General features: G+C 36.6%; 1 protein-coding gene across 5 annotated transcripts in view; it reads right to left on the bottom strand.

The window, feature by feature from the left end:
• Positions 1-2514: 2514 nt before the first annotated feature.
• Positions 2515-16107, bottom strand: part of UNC80 (unc-80 homolog, NALCN channel complex subunit) — a gene marked incomplete at both ends in the record, with an annotated part of 189003 nt that continues 175410 nt past the window's right edge. For 4 of the 5 annotated variants that reach the window (XM_084242072.1, XM_084242075.1, XM_084242073.1 and 1 more), the window contains 6 exons: positions 2515-2778; positions 4068-4267; positions 4874-4985; positions 5987-6068; positions 12597-12653; positions 14607-14745. In XM_084242072.1, the coding sequence (XP_084098198.1) occupies positions 2515-2778; positions 4068-4267; positions 4874-4985; positions 5987-6068; positions 12597-12653; positions 14607-14745 (854 nt within the window). The remainder of the gene's footprint in view (positions 2779-4067; positions 4268-4873; positions 4986-5986; positions 6069-12596; positions 12654-14606; positions 14746-16107) is intronic. The other variant, XM_084242076.1, reaches the window with a different exon arrangement.

The raw sequence follows: 16107 nt of genomic DNA, 5'->3' as shown, positions 1-16107 counted from the left end.
TTTTATACATGAAAGTAGGTGCCTGCTTTAATTTTCCTCTGAACAAGATAAATATCATCATGCATCATAATATTACCAATACTGCATATATCATATGTAATAATTAACTTTTAGGCATATACTCAATATTTTGAATATTACAAAAAAATCATTTATTGTCTGGAACTTTTTTCTAATCTTCCCCAACTATTTTTCCTTTTTAATAGTTATTTCTTCAAACTTCAGGTACCAGTATTCCTGAGAATACATCTTGTGACAGTCTTATGCACATATATAGAGATACTTTATAAATTACACAGACATTTAACACGCTACATTCGACACATTTAAGGGCACCTTAATGGACCAGATGCACATATATGCAAAATTTCACTAGTCCCAGTATGAACACATTCTTACTCTATAAGGCCCTGTTTCTCAGAATGGGAGGTGTTTTCGCAAGGTACAACATTATTCAGCTTATTGAAAAAGTTTCCAACAGAATTCCATCACACTAGAGTGAAGGAGCTAGGGTAAAAGGCAGACAGGCCAGCATAATCATATTCACACAGCCCAATACTTTTTAAATATATATAAAGTTATGTAGGATTCTTGTTAGATATTTAACAATCTACTTTGATTCCTTTATTTTTTTAAATATCTGATACAATTACACATAAATAACTTGAAGTATGAAGCAAGAACCCAGAACAAAGTATGCACATATACAGAGACTCACGTAGCCCAGACACTGGTAATACCAAACGTAAGGCCTCTAACACTAATTGAGCAGCATAATTTTTAACAGGTGGATACATCAACTTAGAATCATGAAACCACTTATATGTATATTTCTGCACTTGAGAAGTAATTCAGCATTAAGTGCAAATGTTCAGAAAACACTGTAAAACTTAAAAGGGGCCATTTACTACCTCTATTTTCTGACTTTTAGATTTGAAATGTTCAGTTTTGTCCTTTATCTTTAACTCAAAGATATCTTTCATTTTCTTAGTGAATGGAACCAAAACCACAAATTATATTTGACAGTATAAATCACAATGTAAATAATGCCTAGTTAATAAGCAGTCCTAACAAAAAAATAGATTTCCTTTGTGATTTGGGTGGCTTTAGTAGGTGTCTTCTATATAGACATATACATTTCCTCACCAATGTAGTCAAAGTTTAAGCATACAGAATGTGTTTTAAATTCATCGCAATCAATGTCTGTATTCAACTTCAACTTGAGCACTAGAAAACACACCCACGCACACACATTCACACACACACTCCACCATACCAATTTAAGTATGTATATGACTTGTTATATGTTTAGTCATTATGTAACAGTTTTCCAATATAAAAATTTTGAAATTCCACTTTGGACTATATGATGCCAAGCCCTACTATAGTATCAATCACACACTAGATATGGCCTCACAAGCCTTTTAAGTTTTTATACTTTTCTTGAAGTAACTGAATTCTCAAGTTAAAATAAAATACACAAGTTGGCAATGAGAAGTTGCTCACTTTATAGATTTTTTCCTTATAAACTTATATGTCTAAAGGATCATAGGAATATTATTAATGTTGAGAAAAAGTTATTTTATTGAACTAATTCTAGCAACAGTAATCTAATATCTGAAAATATGCCCTTGAGGGCAGGCACAATATAGTGTAAGGAAAATAATCACATTTCCCAATATCTTCTTGTCTTAGTATTGATGTAGTCAGGACTAGATGTAGGAATACCATCTCTTTCTAGCTATTATATTTATATTTACACTTAGTGTTTTTTATTATAGTATAAGCCATCTAGGTTCTTATTAATTCAGAATTATGTCTGATAATTTCTAGAATATTCTCTCTCTGATGTGATTATTAAATGAAATCTTATGGCATTAGCATTTTGATTACAAAATGCAATGAAAATAATAGTTCAAAAATAAATATTGAAAAGTCCACAGTTGTAAAAATAGTATTTTTTTCCTTCTTCTAAATGACTGTATTGTTGATCAAAAAAAAAAAAATGGCTGCAGGCTTATTTATTATTTATTTTCCCTAAACTAATATTTTTCTTATTGATTACTGTCATGTAAATTGCTATTTGTACAGCCACCTGATTATTTTTGAAACTATAAAAATAAATATTTGCATGAGATGTATAATGTGAATAACCTTAAAAAATTGCATTCCTTTTTTAGAACATATTCTGTGGTAATATTCGTAGGTAAGCAGCTCTGTAATAGTATACATTTTTAATTACTCAAGGCTTTTTGAATCATAAACAATGTGCAACGAAATGGCTCTTTCCCCTTATTCCTCCCTGGGTTTTATGGTCTTCAGCAACCAAGTGATCTTAGCCATTAATTTTTTTAAAAGATGTTTATGAAACAGTGTGTGCATTGACAGCAAAAGCTACTGAGATTTGTGCCACCCGTTGGATATAAAGTGCTTTGTTTTCATCTTTTCCAAACATAAGCAAAGTGATCCCCACCACATCTTGCCCATACCTGGCAATTCCTACAAGATAGGGAACTAGACATGTGATTCATCTAGGTCTACCTCAGTCTCCCCCAGCTCAGTGGGTGCGAAAGTGAACTGGCTGGACAGCAGGGGGTTCTCCATGCCGTTTTCCTCGCTGATATGCAGAACAGTGTCTCCGTGCTGTAGAAGGATGGAAGTCTCAAGCCCTGTGAATTCATCTGGGTCTGAGAGTTGAGTAGAGAGGGGGCTGTGTACTGCCGCACCATGTACCTCGGTGTCCTCCTTCTTTTCTCCTTCAGGGAGGAGGGTCTCACTCTGTCATCAAAGGAGCAAAATATCATGGAAAAGTAGGATAAATGCCATGGAAGAGCATCAAATATACTCTTATCTAGGGCCTCCCTGGTGGCACAAGGGGTTAAGATGCAACCTATGAAGCTATCCACAGCCACTGCAGCATGAGTTCGATCCCTGGCCAGGGGGCTTCCCACATGGCACAGCAGACCTCTCCTGACTCGCCTGCTGCTCCCCTCAGCAGTATATTTCAGTCATCTGCCTATTCTGCTCCCCACTCTGTCTCTGGTGAATCCTCTCACCCCCCCCACACACCTCTGGCCTGTACCCCAGTTCTTGTATGCATAAATAAATAAATCTTTAAAAAATATATTGTTATCTAGTTGTACCTGTATGAGGAATCACAGATCTAGTCCCCGTTCTAGTCTTGTTATAATGAGATCTTCCAGAGGTGCTTTTGACTTTCTAAAATCTCAGTTATCCAAACTGTAACAGGTGCTTTCCCTGCTTATCTTGTATACTTTGAGGATAAAACAAGATAATGGTGTTACAATGCTTTTTAACCATCAAAGACTATACAAACATATTTAGAAATATTTCCCCTGAGCTTTCTTCAAAACCCATGCAAGGAGAATGTGGGACCTATTGGAATTCATTTATAAAAATTGAAAAAGGGAAGAAAAATCTAAGCAATGATATGTAATATCGATAATCAAGCAAAACAAAAAGTTCCTCTCGTAGGATACAGCTCTATACTTACAAGCCTCATCTAAATTGATAACTTTTTTTAATGAACTCTTTCAATGGTTATTTAGCTGTGAAATATTTTCTCTGTTTTTGTGTTAAAGAATATCTAGACTTCCCTTAGTACTTCAATAGATGTATTTCTCATCATATACTTTATGTAGATTTTCTGTTTCATGTTGACATTACCAATGTTTATACCACCAACAAAGCATTGCAGATACAGACAGAAATTTTATGGAACAAACTTGCATGTCCAAGTGGTTCTTAGAAGATGGGAGCAGGGCCTCCCTGGTGGCACAAGGGGTTAAGTCTCAGCACTAGGAAGCTATCCGCAGCCACAGAGATACCCACATATGGTGCAGCAGACCTCTCCTGTCTTGCCTGCTGCTCCCCTCAGCAGTGGATTTCAGTAGATCCATCTGTTCTGCTCCCCACTGTGTCTCTGGTGAATCCTCTCATGCCCCACACCTCTGGCCTACACCCCAGTTCTTGTATGCATAAAAAAAAAATCTTTAAAAAAATAGGAAGATGGGAGCAAATCTTGTCTGTGACCCCAGTAACCTCACCTGCTTGGGAGACAGGCTGTGCAGATCAGCAACAACGATGGCAGGGGAAGACGTGAGGACTGGCTTGTCTATTCCTTCTGGTTTCCGAGATGGGGCTGGACTGCAGCCCTGTGGCTGGCCTGTGGCAGGAAGTGTGTCTGTTGGGGCAACTGCTGGCTCTGGCTGTGCCTCAATGAAAGTCACAGATCGTTTCTGATCTGCTGTAGAATAAAAGTAAGGCAGTAAATAGAAGAGAGATTAGGAGCAATTAATGCTGTCAGCACTTAATTAGCTTTAACCAGTGTCTCCTGGTTCTGGTTCATAAATACATTGCTGGTTCGTTAATAAATGAGATCCTATTTAACCATTTTGTACATGTTTTAATTTCACCAAATAAAGAATAGGACATGGATAGAAAAATCATTTTTATATACATGGCCTAAAAAAAGATTCACACAGAACAAGCGGTAACATCTGTCATCTGTCATAGGTGACAACAGAACTTAAAATGCCCTATTATTATTTCTTTATCCTCGATAAGACATAACAAAACCAATTCCTGGATCACATAAAAAACCCACAAACTTCAATAGTCAAATTTCATAGCACTGGTGTTTTATCTTGGGCTCTTCCATTTCCCTAGGTTCGTGGGGGTAGGGACAAGGGTTGGAAAGTTGAAAAGGTCACTAAGGATTTCTGGGAAAGTTCCCTTATCCAAGCTACTCCTCTTAGCTGTGCTTATCTACATAACTCAGTCACAGGCTTTCTGGCCCAACTGCAAGGTAATCGTGTCAACTGCATAGTCAGAGGGACACAGGAGGCCTCACCAGATGGCTTTGTTTTAGGTTGAATGCTCCTGCGAGTGGTAGACAGTCGAGCCCCATGGCGGTTTCTGGGTTCAGTCTGAGTCTTCTGACGTGACAGTAGAGGACGTCTTAACTAAAGAGAATAGGCAGAATAAAGCTGGCAAGAAGGGTCTAACTGCCTGGGAGGAAATCCTGCGCTCAGAGGATTCAGACTATAATTTGTTCTTTCTTTATGAGTCTCTGTGGACTCATAAACTTCCTGCATATATAACTACAAGTATTTGATTTCTGCATCCCCTTTAATCAGTACTATCTTGCAATTATTACTCCTGTGTATATATATGTATACATATATGTGTGTGTGTATATATATATATCACCTAAGAAAATCAACATAATTTAAAATAGTCAATATGAATCCATGAATTTTAAGATACAAAATTAATAATAAGAGTTTACCCACCAGCCTTGCCTCATCTAACAGTTGCAGCTGAACACATGCTAAAGCTCAAGGGGAAACTGATAGAAAAAATCAGAGGTGCTGAGAAAGTGACTGGTACCCAAATCAACCCCAAGAAGCTGCCATCAAAATAATATGGCAAAGCCTCAATCTGACTTTTTTCTTTCTTGATTTGCACCTCTTTATTAGTTGGAATCATTAGGTTCTTATTACTTTTTTTATACCTTTATTTAGCGAGTAACGCCCGCCTACGGGAATTTTAAAGATGACCTTTACTTTGATTTCAGTTTTAAATTGAATCATTAATCTTCAGTAAAGAAGAAAGGATGACTGAGTCTTGGCATCTATACACAAACAGGTCTTAAATCAGCTTTATAACAAATCTCCCTTGTTCAGGAAGTCCAGCTGGGATAGAGTTCTGGGTAGGGAACAAATAGAATTATACACCCGCGTATTTTGCTTAGTCAACAGCTTTGCTAAGAAGATTCAAAGCTAAAACAGGAGCTAAAAACATCCAGCTTGCCCAAGCACTTACCACATTTTAAAGTTGCTCGGTATGGCTTATTTCAAGTGGAGAGAAGGCAAAATATAATCTTAATACATATGGGCATGAAAAACTGAAGAGAGCGTCCATTTCATAGGATGATTCTCTGGCCCTTTCAGGGTCTGCTTACCTGCCTCAGGCCCCTCTTCCTCCCCAGCGGCTGCTGAATGAGGAGGTTCTGTTGACCGGGTTCACTCTGCACACTTGCCACCCTGTCAAGCATCAGCAGTGTTAGCACACCCGGGAGAGACCACAAGACCATCCTCTGGTGGGTATTAGCCAAAATCACTTATATGAAAGTCACTTCAAAGATACCATTATCTTTGAAGGAAGGTTGGGAAAGAGTCCTGGGATAGGAGTTTTCAAAGGCTTGGGAGGAAGTATGGGGCCTTGTAGCCCCAAGCTGCCAAAATTGAGATTCTGTTTTGAATCATGGATGCCATTTCTATCGTTCAGCAAAACATTGGTTCAATCACACCCCTGGTTTGGAAGCCACCAAAAGGTTTTAGATGTCATATTCTAATCTCAATTTTTTTTTTTTTTTCCGAGGGGAAGGGAAAAGGTGGTGACAAACAAACACAAACAACTCTGTCACATGGATGGGAACACCTTGCTTTAAATTCCAATTTAAATGAAAATAAGATGGACGAATATCAAACACATCAGACACAGAATCCATTTGGGTGAAGGGGCACATTCAACACATGTTTGCAGCCTGGAGTCTGTGACTACCGAGGAAATGAATAGTCACATGGATAGACAATTAAATGTTTCTTTTTATGAAAAGAACAGTTTTAGATTTTTAGGCTGGCAAAGTAGTAAGGCTATGATTGCAACTTGCAAACTTTAATATCGAGTAGCTGCACTCAAACATATCAAACGATTTATAAAAGCAATAACCTGCTCCCCCCAAATTTACTGTGTATGTGTGTCTTTTATATGCAAAAATGACTACTGACAGTGGTCACTATATTAGTTTGGGTGAAGCTGAAAATACTGTCATGGGCCCATGATCCCTTTTCATTCTGCATGCATGTACAATAGATATTTATAATGGGAGTGGGGGTGAAAAAAAGAAATGTATTGTGCCCCAGAGAACACTGTAATTCTGTGGTTGATGCCAATGTGATTATTTGGTTAATGCGTTATTAATTTCGGCTTTGCCTTCGCAAAAGGAGAGTCATCTATGAATAGCTTTTAGAATAAAATATTCCACAGAGGAATCCAGAGTCAGCAACTGTCCAAGAAAAAGAAAGACTATATTCATTCATTTCCATTTTTAAAAAAATTAGCTACTTTAAATACTAGCTGCAGTTGTAGGGAGAGAAACTGGTGGCAAGATAGACAATCTGATGTTTCCTCTGTTGTGTTAACAACTGGTTAATCATCACATGGTTGACACAATCACATTTTTCATTTTTTAAGTCTTACTCATATTTCCACTAAAAGAAAATCAAAGATTCCCAAATGGAGTTTATCAAAGTATTTATGAAATAAGGATGTAATTATATCACAATTTTTGCCATTTGGGATACACAATTCAAAATTCCATAAAGAGTACCCAAAACAGATGTTTTTTAAAACTTTCTTGTTCTCCTGAATATCAAGGTTAAAATATCAATGTACATTGTATTATCTTTATACATATATGACCTCATACCATATATGGCTTTCTGTGAAGATGGAAAATTACCCCAAAAGGAACAAAGCAATAAATTCTAGTAAGCAATCCAGACTATGTTGCTGGCATGTTTGAAGTGACATCTCCTTCTTAATTATACATTTTAACATGTCTTAAATTGAAAAAAAAAAATTCAATTACCATATGCACAAAAGTAGAAACAAGTTTCTCCCAAATACCAAGCAAAGCTTTCATTGGAATGGATTCTTCATTGACATCTAAATGTTACCTCAGTTCCCTTGGCCATAAAGGGAAGGCAATACTTACCACCTACCTCCCATTAAGGTAGAGAAAAGAAGTTAGTTGATGTAAAATGGTTTGAACATGAAAAGTGACGCATATAGCATGCTTTCTTGTTTTATATTTGATATTGGTAATGAGTTTATTGCTTCTAGAACACTAAAAGAAGTAGGTATAAAATGCCTTGAAAATAATTGGGCAGAGAAAATGAAATCGAGGCAGTCCACTCGTCTCATTTTTATTCAGTAATCTGAGATTGTGAGAAAAAAATGGTGCAAGAAAAGAAAAGAAATACACATTACTCAGGGAGTGTTAAATGTCAAAACATAATGGTAACTCACAATGATTATTCCAAGGGAGGATCATAAGCATCAAAATTTTCTCTATGGATAGAGAGGCTTATATCTAAGAAATGGATCAAGTTTATAGCTTTAGTAGATAGCTGTTCTAGGCAAATGATATCGCATTTCATCAGCAGAATGCACACATCAAATGAATTATAGAACATGTCCTTGGAAATTTTTCCCATTTATTAAGTTATCTTCTTCCTCAAAATGTGATTCTGACATGTTTACATTTGGAGTATCTATGTCTGGTTTAACTATGTGCAGTCAGGACACATTAATAGCAAATAGCCAGAGAAGTTATCACTGGAAATAATTTATACAAAACACACTTCTCTTATTGGGGCTATATCAAATTCGAGTCACATGTAAAGAGGAGTTTCCTTGTAGCTGCTCTCCATGCGGTGGAATATTTCAATTGTCTGTAGAGCTTGTGATATGTGACCATAGATGTGCATTACTAAGTCAACCAGAAGACCCAGTGTTTGCCCTAAACACTTTCCTATAGAATACTTGTTTCCCAAAAGTTTTAACCTCGGGAACGAAACTGGCTGATGTCCAGTGTTTTCTAAATAATAGATTAAAACAATAAGGATAAAACTTTCCAAATGGAAACTAAAGTCGTACTTTCTATTTTTGAGTTGCTGAGGAATGACACTCTGACAAACCAAATCATGATCTAAACCTCAGAAAAGTAAATGCAACTGGGCTTGGGCAGAACTGGTTTGACTCAACTCGATAAAAAAACAGAAACACCTTACTCAAAATGCATGAAAGTAATTTATAAGCTAGGGAAATTCAGGCAGTGTTAGGGTAATAATTCTCCACAAATAATCTCTTCTACCCTGTGTCAGCAGAATAGCTAATGTATAAATACAGATCTGCCTCCTAATGGAATAGATACACCTAGTGGTAGTTCTTAAACTAAAAGTGAGGTTTGAAGGAGTCATTGAATAATGCAATAGAAATTGATGTCATTCATCTCAAATTTTTATTCAGCCAGGGAATAGCTCAAAATATATTTCATACTTAAAAATTTTAAGTAGAAGTAGTGGGTGAGACTAGCACACAGAAAATGAGTTGGTATTTTTATTGTTTGATCTGCACTTTTGGTTTCAATTTTAATTGGTTAAAGAACTCTAGAGGTGAAACACAAGACACACAGCATAGCCATTTACCCTGAGCCATTGCTTTGTTATGGAGATGCATACTGTCAGCACCAAAGCAACCAGAGAGCATTTGTAGATAACAAGGAAATTAACACTAGACAAAAATCCTACTTTTCCCTTTCCCAGTAAAAGATTATTGCTTAAAATTTACTTAGCCTTCACAAGGGCCAAGAAAATGTACTTCAAATGCCACATAATTTAGAGATTAGAGGCTGGAACCAGATTAAAAAGGGGAAATAATCTAGATCTTAAATATCCTGTAAGAACGGATTTAGCAGTAGAAAGCACATATCTGTGCATCACAACACACATTTTCTTAGTCATTAATTTTCAGCCACATGAAAAGGTGGTTTTAATTTTGTTCTTTGTACTTTGAGTGTACTTGCCAAGTTTTCATACTTTAAAAATGTGGACAATCACGATCTGCTAAAGAGGTTATTTATATTTTGTTTCACCCAGACTATATAGTCTTGTTCCAACTTGAACCACATTCTTATTTTCACTGTGATTAAAATGAACCTTTCAAAATCAAATAATGTTGTAATTTTCCTTTTTTGAATTAGAGTTGATTGTCAATTCCTGTCTTTCAAAATGTTCTAACATGTCCAAACAAAAATCTAATCCTCAAGTATAAACATCCAGGCTTCAATGCTTGAATAAACCTCTGTATGTTTATAGTCTTACAGAAAGCATAATTTGATCTGTAGTATGTGTATTTGGGTGTGGGCACAGGGTGGGAACATTTACAATGAGTTTCTATATCTCTAAAAGCAACACTTTCAACAAAAGGTAATTCTCTATAGCATAATGCTTCTGACAGGCGGTTATTTCCTTTGATGCATCTTTAAGAGAAACAAGTTAGCATGGATTTAAAAAAAATTCTAAAATTTTCCGAAGGTCTGCAAAACTTTCATTGGTTTTCACATATTCATCAGGTTTTTCTAGTTACCCTGGTCTTTTCCTCACATAGCTCTTGACCAACTTGCCCATTTTGCCTGAAACAAGTGCTCTCTTAAAAGCAAATCCCCAGAAAGGTTACTAGAATGTGTGTGTGTGTGGGATGGGTGGGGGCAGGGGCCCGCAGTGCTGGGGTTTATTACCTTCCCTTAGGCATGCGTCTTCCTTAACTCTTTAAGCTTTTGAGCAGAATTTTCCTTAGGAATATTTTGGGTGTATTTTAGGTGTTGAGTGCTCAGGTGTGTGCTAAGTGTAATTTATAAGGTTAATGCTTTACTGCTTTTTTTTTTTTTTTTAAGGATTTTAAGAGTTTGCAGCATAGAGAAGTTTCATGCCAAAAATAAGAAAGCCTGGTAACCAAATATAAAAGGTATGTATCCTATTTTATAAACCCACCTCTTAGTAAATACCAAAAGTTCCTCTCCTCCAAAGAGAACTTGGGGACATGATGGAGTTCAAGAGATACAATTTGCAGTGTATGGCAAAGGTGGATGTGCTAGTGGCTATGGAATGCTTCTGAATTAATAGAATTTTTAGAATCCAAAGCGAGTGCCTCGTCTTCTGGTTTCTTAATAACCACGACCGAGTCTGGGTGACTGACCCCCAGAACTAAAACACAATACTTTAGGAGCAGCAGATCAACAACAGTTGATCTGAAACAGTCATCAAAGTCCTCACATGACTGACTAATTTAGTTGAAGTGAAAATCGATAACTGGCTCTGAGCCAGTCTCACACAGCAGGAACTTTAGGTTTATTCCCAATGGCACTGGACAGAGGGCAAACTGAATTGGTTCAGATAACTCCAAAGCATTCATGTGAACTCCGAGCCTGCCAAAGAGGACAAATTCTTTGGAGAATTCATAAAAATCAATTCAAACTCCTATCTTCTCTTACCAACCCCAGACTATTATTCACTCAGTCAGAGCAGAATTTGGTTGAATTAGAAAAGTTCTAGCCCAAAGCCAGTAATATAGAAGTCTGACTTAATACTTTATACTCTCAGTAGGTCCCTGAAATCATCTTCTACTCAAAGGTCTCCTGTCTCACATACCATTTTAAGCATAAAACAAATGCATTCTTTGAAAGCAGTGGTCACGGTGCCAGACTCGGTTCAGATCTCTTCAAACCTTGAACAATGAAGGGAACAACATCTTGAGGACTGTTTTGCTCTTCCTTGTCCCCAAAACTCTTGATAATGAAGCTAAGTCTGCACTCCGCAGCACTTCCACGTTTACCACCAATAAAAGACTGATCTGTCAAGGCAAGGGCTCGCAAACACAAATGAATGTCATGAATTATGGGTTCCAGTTTGTTTTTTTTTTTTAAAGATATACCTAATGATGGACTAATTTCCCATTTTCAATTTGCAAAAGAAAATGTGAAATCTGAACAAGATGCAAAGAAACAAAAGACAACCTTTCACAGGAACGGCCTCTCAACATTTCCTCATCTTTGTAATAAAGCAATAAACATGGAATATTGTACTCACTACAAAACGCAAACCTGGAAGGGAATGTTTTCTCTTGAGATGGAACAAAAGCACTCTTAGAATGTACAAGAAGCATTACCCCTAATGAGGATTAGTTGAGAGGTGTGAATCAAGCACAAGATTAGGAATGTTTGACGTGGTTTATCTGAGTGTTAAAGGTGCAGTCGCCCTTTCTGAAGCTTTAAACCAGTAGCTGTGATATTATGTTGTTTGCATGGTCAGATTCTCTTATCAAGAAATGTTGGTGTCTGATATGATCATGTCTCGGAGTCATCTTTGTGCTGGGACAGACATTCTTTATAGAAATACTCTTTGAACAAGGTACTGTAATAGCTTGCCACACAGCTTGCCTCTAAGAGAGGGAATTATCTAAATTGTGTCGACATTGCTGCTCTTATTTATTGCATCGTTGTTTTCTTATCATGCATGGTATTAGCTCAAAGACCTGTTTTGAGTTAATGAGGGGCTTCCTGATGGTGCAAGTTTGTATTAAAAGGTTTGTACAAAACAATTCTTAAGGAATATCAATGTGTGGATGGGGGAGGATTAGATGGGATAAACTTAACATTTGGTTTATCCAACTTCTTGGATGTCCATGGGATAATCACATAAAAGAACTCCACAGACTTTTTTTTAGTAAGCATTTTAGACCATTTGTAATTAAGCTCTGAAGCTGAAAAGAAAGGAGACTACACCTTTGACTTCCAGGCTTGTGTGTTCATGAGCAACAAAGGGGAAGGAATGGAAATAGATATCAAATGGGGCGAGAGGAGACAGAGAGACAGAGAGACAGAGGAGACAGGGAACAGCTAGTTTCCCAGCACAGACACCAAAAGACAGGTAGCGTTGACACTGTACCTAGAGAGGCTGCCCTCGGCGGCCAGGCCCTGGGAGTCATCGAGGACATTAGGTTCACTGCAGGAGGGGTAGGGAGATGAAGCATTTAGGGAAAGAAAATGCAAACAAATAAAAGAAAAAGAAAAAAAGGCATGCAGTTTTCTGCTTCTGAGAACCAAAAATAAATTTAACAGAACAAGGAAGGAAAAGGAGACAGTCAACCATTTCACCTTGTGCTGGGTTTGTCAAGACATAGGACTCAAGGCAATGGGGGAGGAAGGACTTTGGATGGGTACGACTCTCAGAGGAGTGATCTACTTATTGGTCAAGAGTTGGGATTTAAAATGAGCTCTAAATGGACACATGAGCTCTGAAATGCATTGCACAACGACTCTGTAGAAGATGGACCAGTTGGCTGGGTGGTTATTATTTTAAGTCTGTTTTATGTATGTGATGTTTCTTTGACCAGGACCCTGCTTCTTTCTTATGTGTGGTGACATGATCACACAGAAACCACTTACCAAGAACGGCCACAACCAAACTCTTGGAATGGATGCCACTAAGAAAAACAAAGAAAGAACCCAACTTCTCCTGCTCGTTTTTGCAATGAAAATGTCAGTAAACAGTGGAAAGAAGATAACCCTGAAGAATTCTCATGGAGCTTGAGTTTACCTCCTTACTCCATCCTTTAGTGACTGAATTGTAAACGTCAAAAGAAGAAATCTGTCAGATTGGTGGAAGAATAATTAAATTGTTTATTGATTTATTCAGATGCAGCTAATTTGGAGATTTATGAACAGAAAGTCATACCTTGTCTCTCTTTTCTTCAGTGCCTCGCATTGAGTCAAGCACCCATGAGACACCCAATAAACACTTGTTAAGTTGGATGGAACTAAATCATTTGGAAATTGAAGTGTCTGTCCCCAAAAATCTAGGTTTACCTAATCATGCACTGTAAAAAACTCTCTTTCCCTAGAAAGAAGCTCCCTTTTCCTGATGCACATTAATTTTTATATATTATCAATTTTTGCCATAACTAAATAGGCCTAAAATACTGTTTTCCTTACAAGAAGATGATTTTCTTACTAATCATCTTTTATCATTTCCCCCTATATTTGATGGTCTCCAAAGTTAGACTCTATTGCATACATTTAATTTCATCCACATAGTTCATGAAGTGCTTGCTAAAAGATTTGGGCACAGAGTATTTCTGTACATAAACTGGTTTTTATATGAACACTAGAATATGTCCTGATTTTTGATATTTTCCTTGTATAAAGTATGCCACAGTGAATCTATAGGTATTAGGAAGAAACTAGCTAAAGAACTCTTTGAAATGATTCAGTTACTGAGGTGAAATTGTCGTTTTCACTCTGAAATAGATAATGTTTGACTCATATCAGATCATTTTATATATTATGATTTATGTACCATAAAAGTTTTTTGTATGTATATTCCTAGAGGGCAGAGAATACCTACATTATTTTAAAGGAGTTAGTCATGGAACCATAGAACTATAGGTGGGAGGTTAAAGATCATTAGAACCAACCTCCTCATTTCCAAAGGGGGATTTTGTGGGTTCCTTTTAAGTGACCTGCCCACGGTCACATAAAGAGACATAGATATTTTTCTATTTGATTAAGCATTGTTGCAGCCAACAAATTCTGATGACATACCAGAAGTCTAAGTTTTCCCAAATACATCAAGCTAGTCCTATTTATTAGCCAGGTACTCGTTCTTAGTGTAGTTAATGATATATCTGAAATATAAGAATGTATTCCAAAAGGAAGATCACATACCTATCTATGGACAACAGTTCTTGTATTAGAAATCAGAATCCCATCTACAGTTCTTAGATAACACTACAAACTGTTGCCTGCCTGACCTCAGTTGAAAAGTCCTTTGTTGGATGGTTTACTTTAAAAAGTATGATTGTATCTCTTCCAACAACTTCAGTGTAACAGAAGTCAATTTTCAAAATTTCTACCTTTGCCCCCAAGTGCAGAATATAAGACATCCATGGCTCTTTACCTTTGGCTGGGTAACATGCCCACCTCAGCCTGAGGTGCAGACATGCTGGAGACGTGGCTGGAGAACCGCCTCCTTCCAATGGCACTCAGGAGGTAAGCTTCTTGTTCACTTACCACACTGGGCATGCTTACTGAGTCATCTGAAGGGGCAAAGGAATGGAATTACTATGGGAACTATGACATTGATCAGAAAATCCAAACTGTCCTTGTTCTCATCTTTGGCTTGAATACAACCTGAAGGCAGGCTCCAAAGCTTAATTACCATTCACCCCTATGTACAGATGCAGAATAAAACCTCAGTGGTCTCAGTTGTTAATCTGTACAAAGAGACATATAATAATTATTCATGTCCACAAGTCTCTACTCCTGAATAGCCTTCATGAATAAATGTGAACTTCTTGTTCATTTTTACAAGTAGATTATTTATAAAAGCCAAAGAGCGCCTGGACACCAGAGATCTCAGAAAAGCTGGCCTATAAATTGTCAGACATTCCAGGAATAGTTCAATAAGGGACTTTTTTATTTCATGAGTCAAGTATATTTGACTTTCAAAAACTACATGCAGTATATTTAGTGATTTTTAGACCACTTAGGGAAAGATTATTTCAGATATTTTAGGAAAAATATTTTAAAAACCTATTGAGTTCAGAAACAAACATTTATTTTAACCCAAATTGAGAATTTTACTTTGCCATTTTGTTTTCTCCACAGAGTGGAAAATTGTGTTTCAAATCGTTTGAAAATAAACATTAGCACAGTACTTGCGAACAGGTGAGCTCACATCTAAGTGAACTAATGTTGTTTTAGTTTAGTTTTGTCTGTTCCTTTATTTTGTTTAATGAAACTTATCTTAAACCAGAAGACTGAAAATAAAATTGCTAGAAATTTTAATTTGCTGTATAATGAGTAACTTGAAGTTGACATGAATGATATTTTCTTTTTTGGTGTGGTCACAGAGAAAAGAATAAACTAATGTGACTTAACATCATGAAAATAGTGGCAGATCCAAGCAAGCCATTTCTACAGAGGCTTTTTCCAGGTCCCCCAATTTCCCTCTACTCCTTTTCCCCCTTCAAACTCATATATCACTTAACACTCGCTCAGTATTTGTTTGATGGTAAATCATGTGCTGCCTTCCAATCATTCAATTTTTTTTTTAGATGTCTGGTAACTATTATTTTTTTATTCCAGTAGTACATCACAATTAATATTCTGAAATAAACATTAATTACTATGTAAGATACTGAATAAATTAAAAAATTTAAATTAACACACTTTTAATTATTTTAATTACTTGAATTTTTTATTGGGGTAACATTGATTTTTAACACTGTATGTGATTTATTCTTTTGTTAAGTGTTCTTTAGCAAAAATTTCTTCTCCTCTATAAGACTATATGTCAAAGATCTTAGAGGCGAAGAATATATCTTTCTCATATTTTCCTGTTCCTGCTAGGTTTTAATACACGTTTAACGATTGAATGGGAAACAGTTTAATCTAAA

Source organism: Talpa europaea (assembly GCF_964194135.1).
Source record: "Talpa europaea genome assembly, chromosome: 1".
NCBI lineage: Eukaryota > Metazoa > Chordata > Mammalia > Eulipotyphla > Talpidae > Talpa > Talpa europaea.
This window is presented reverse-complemented; position numbering and strand designations above follow the sequence as displayed.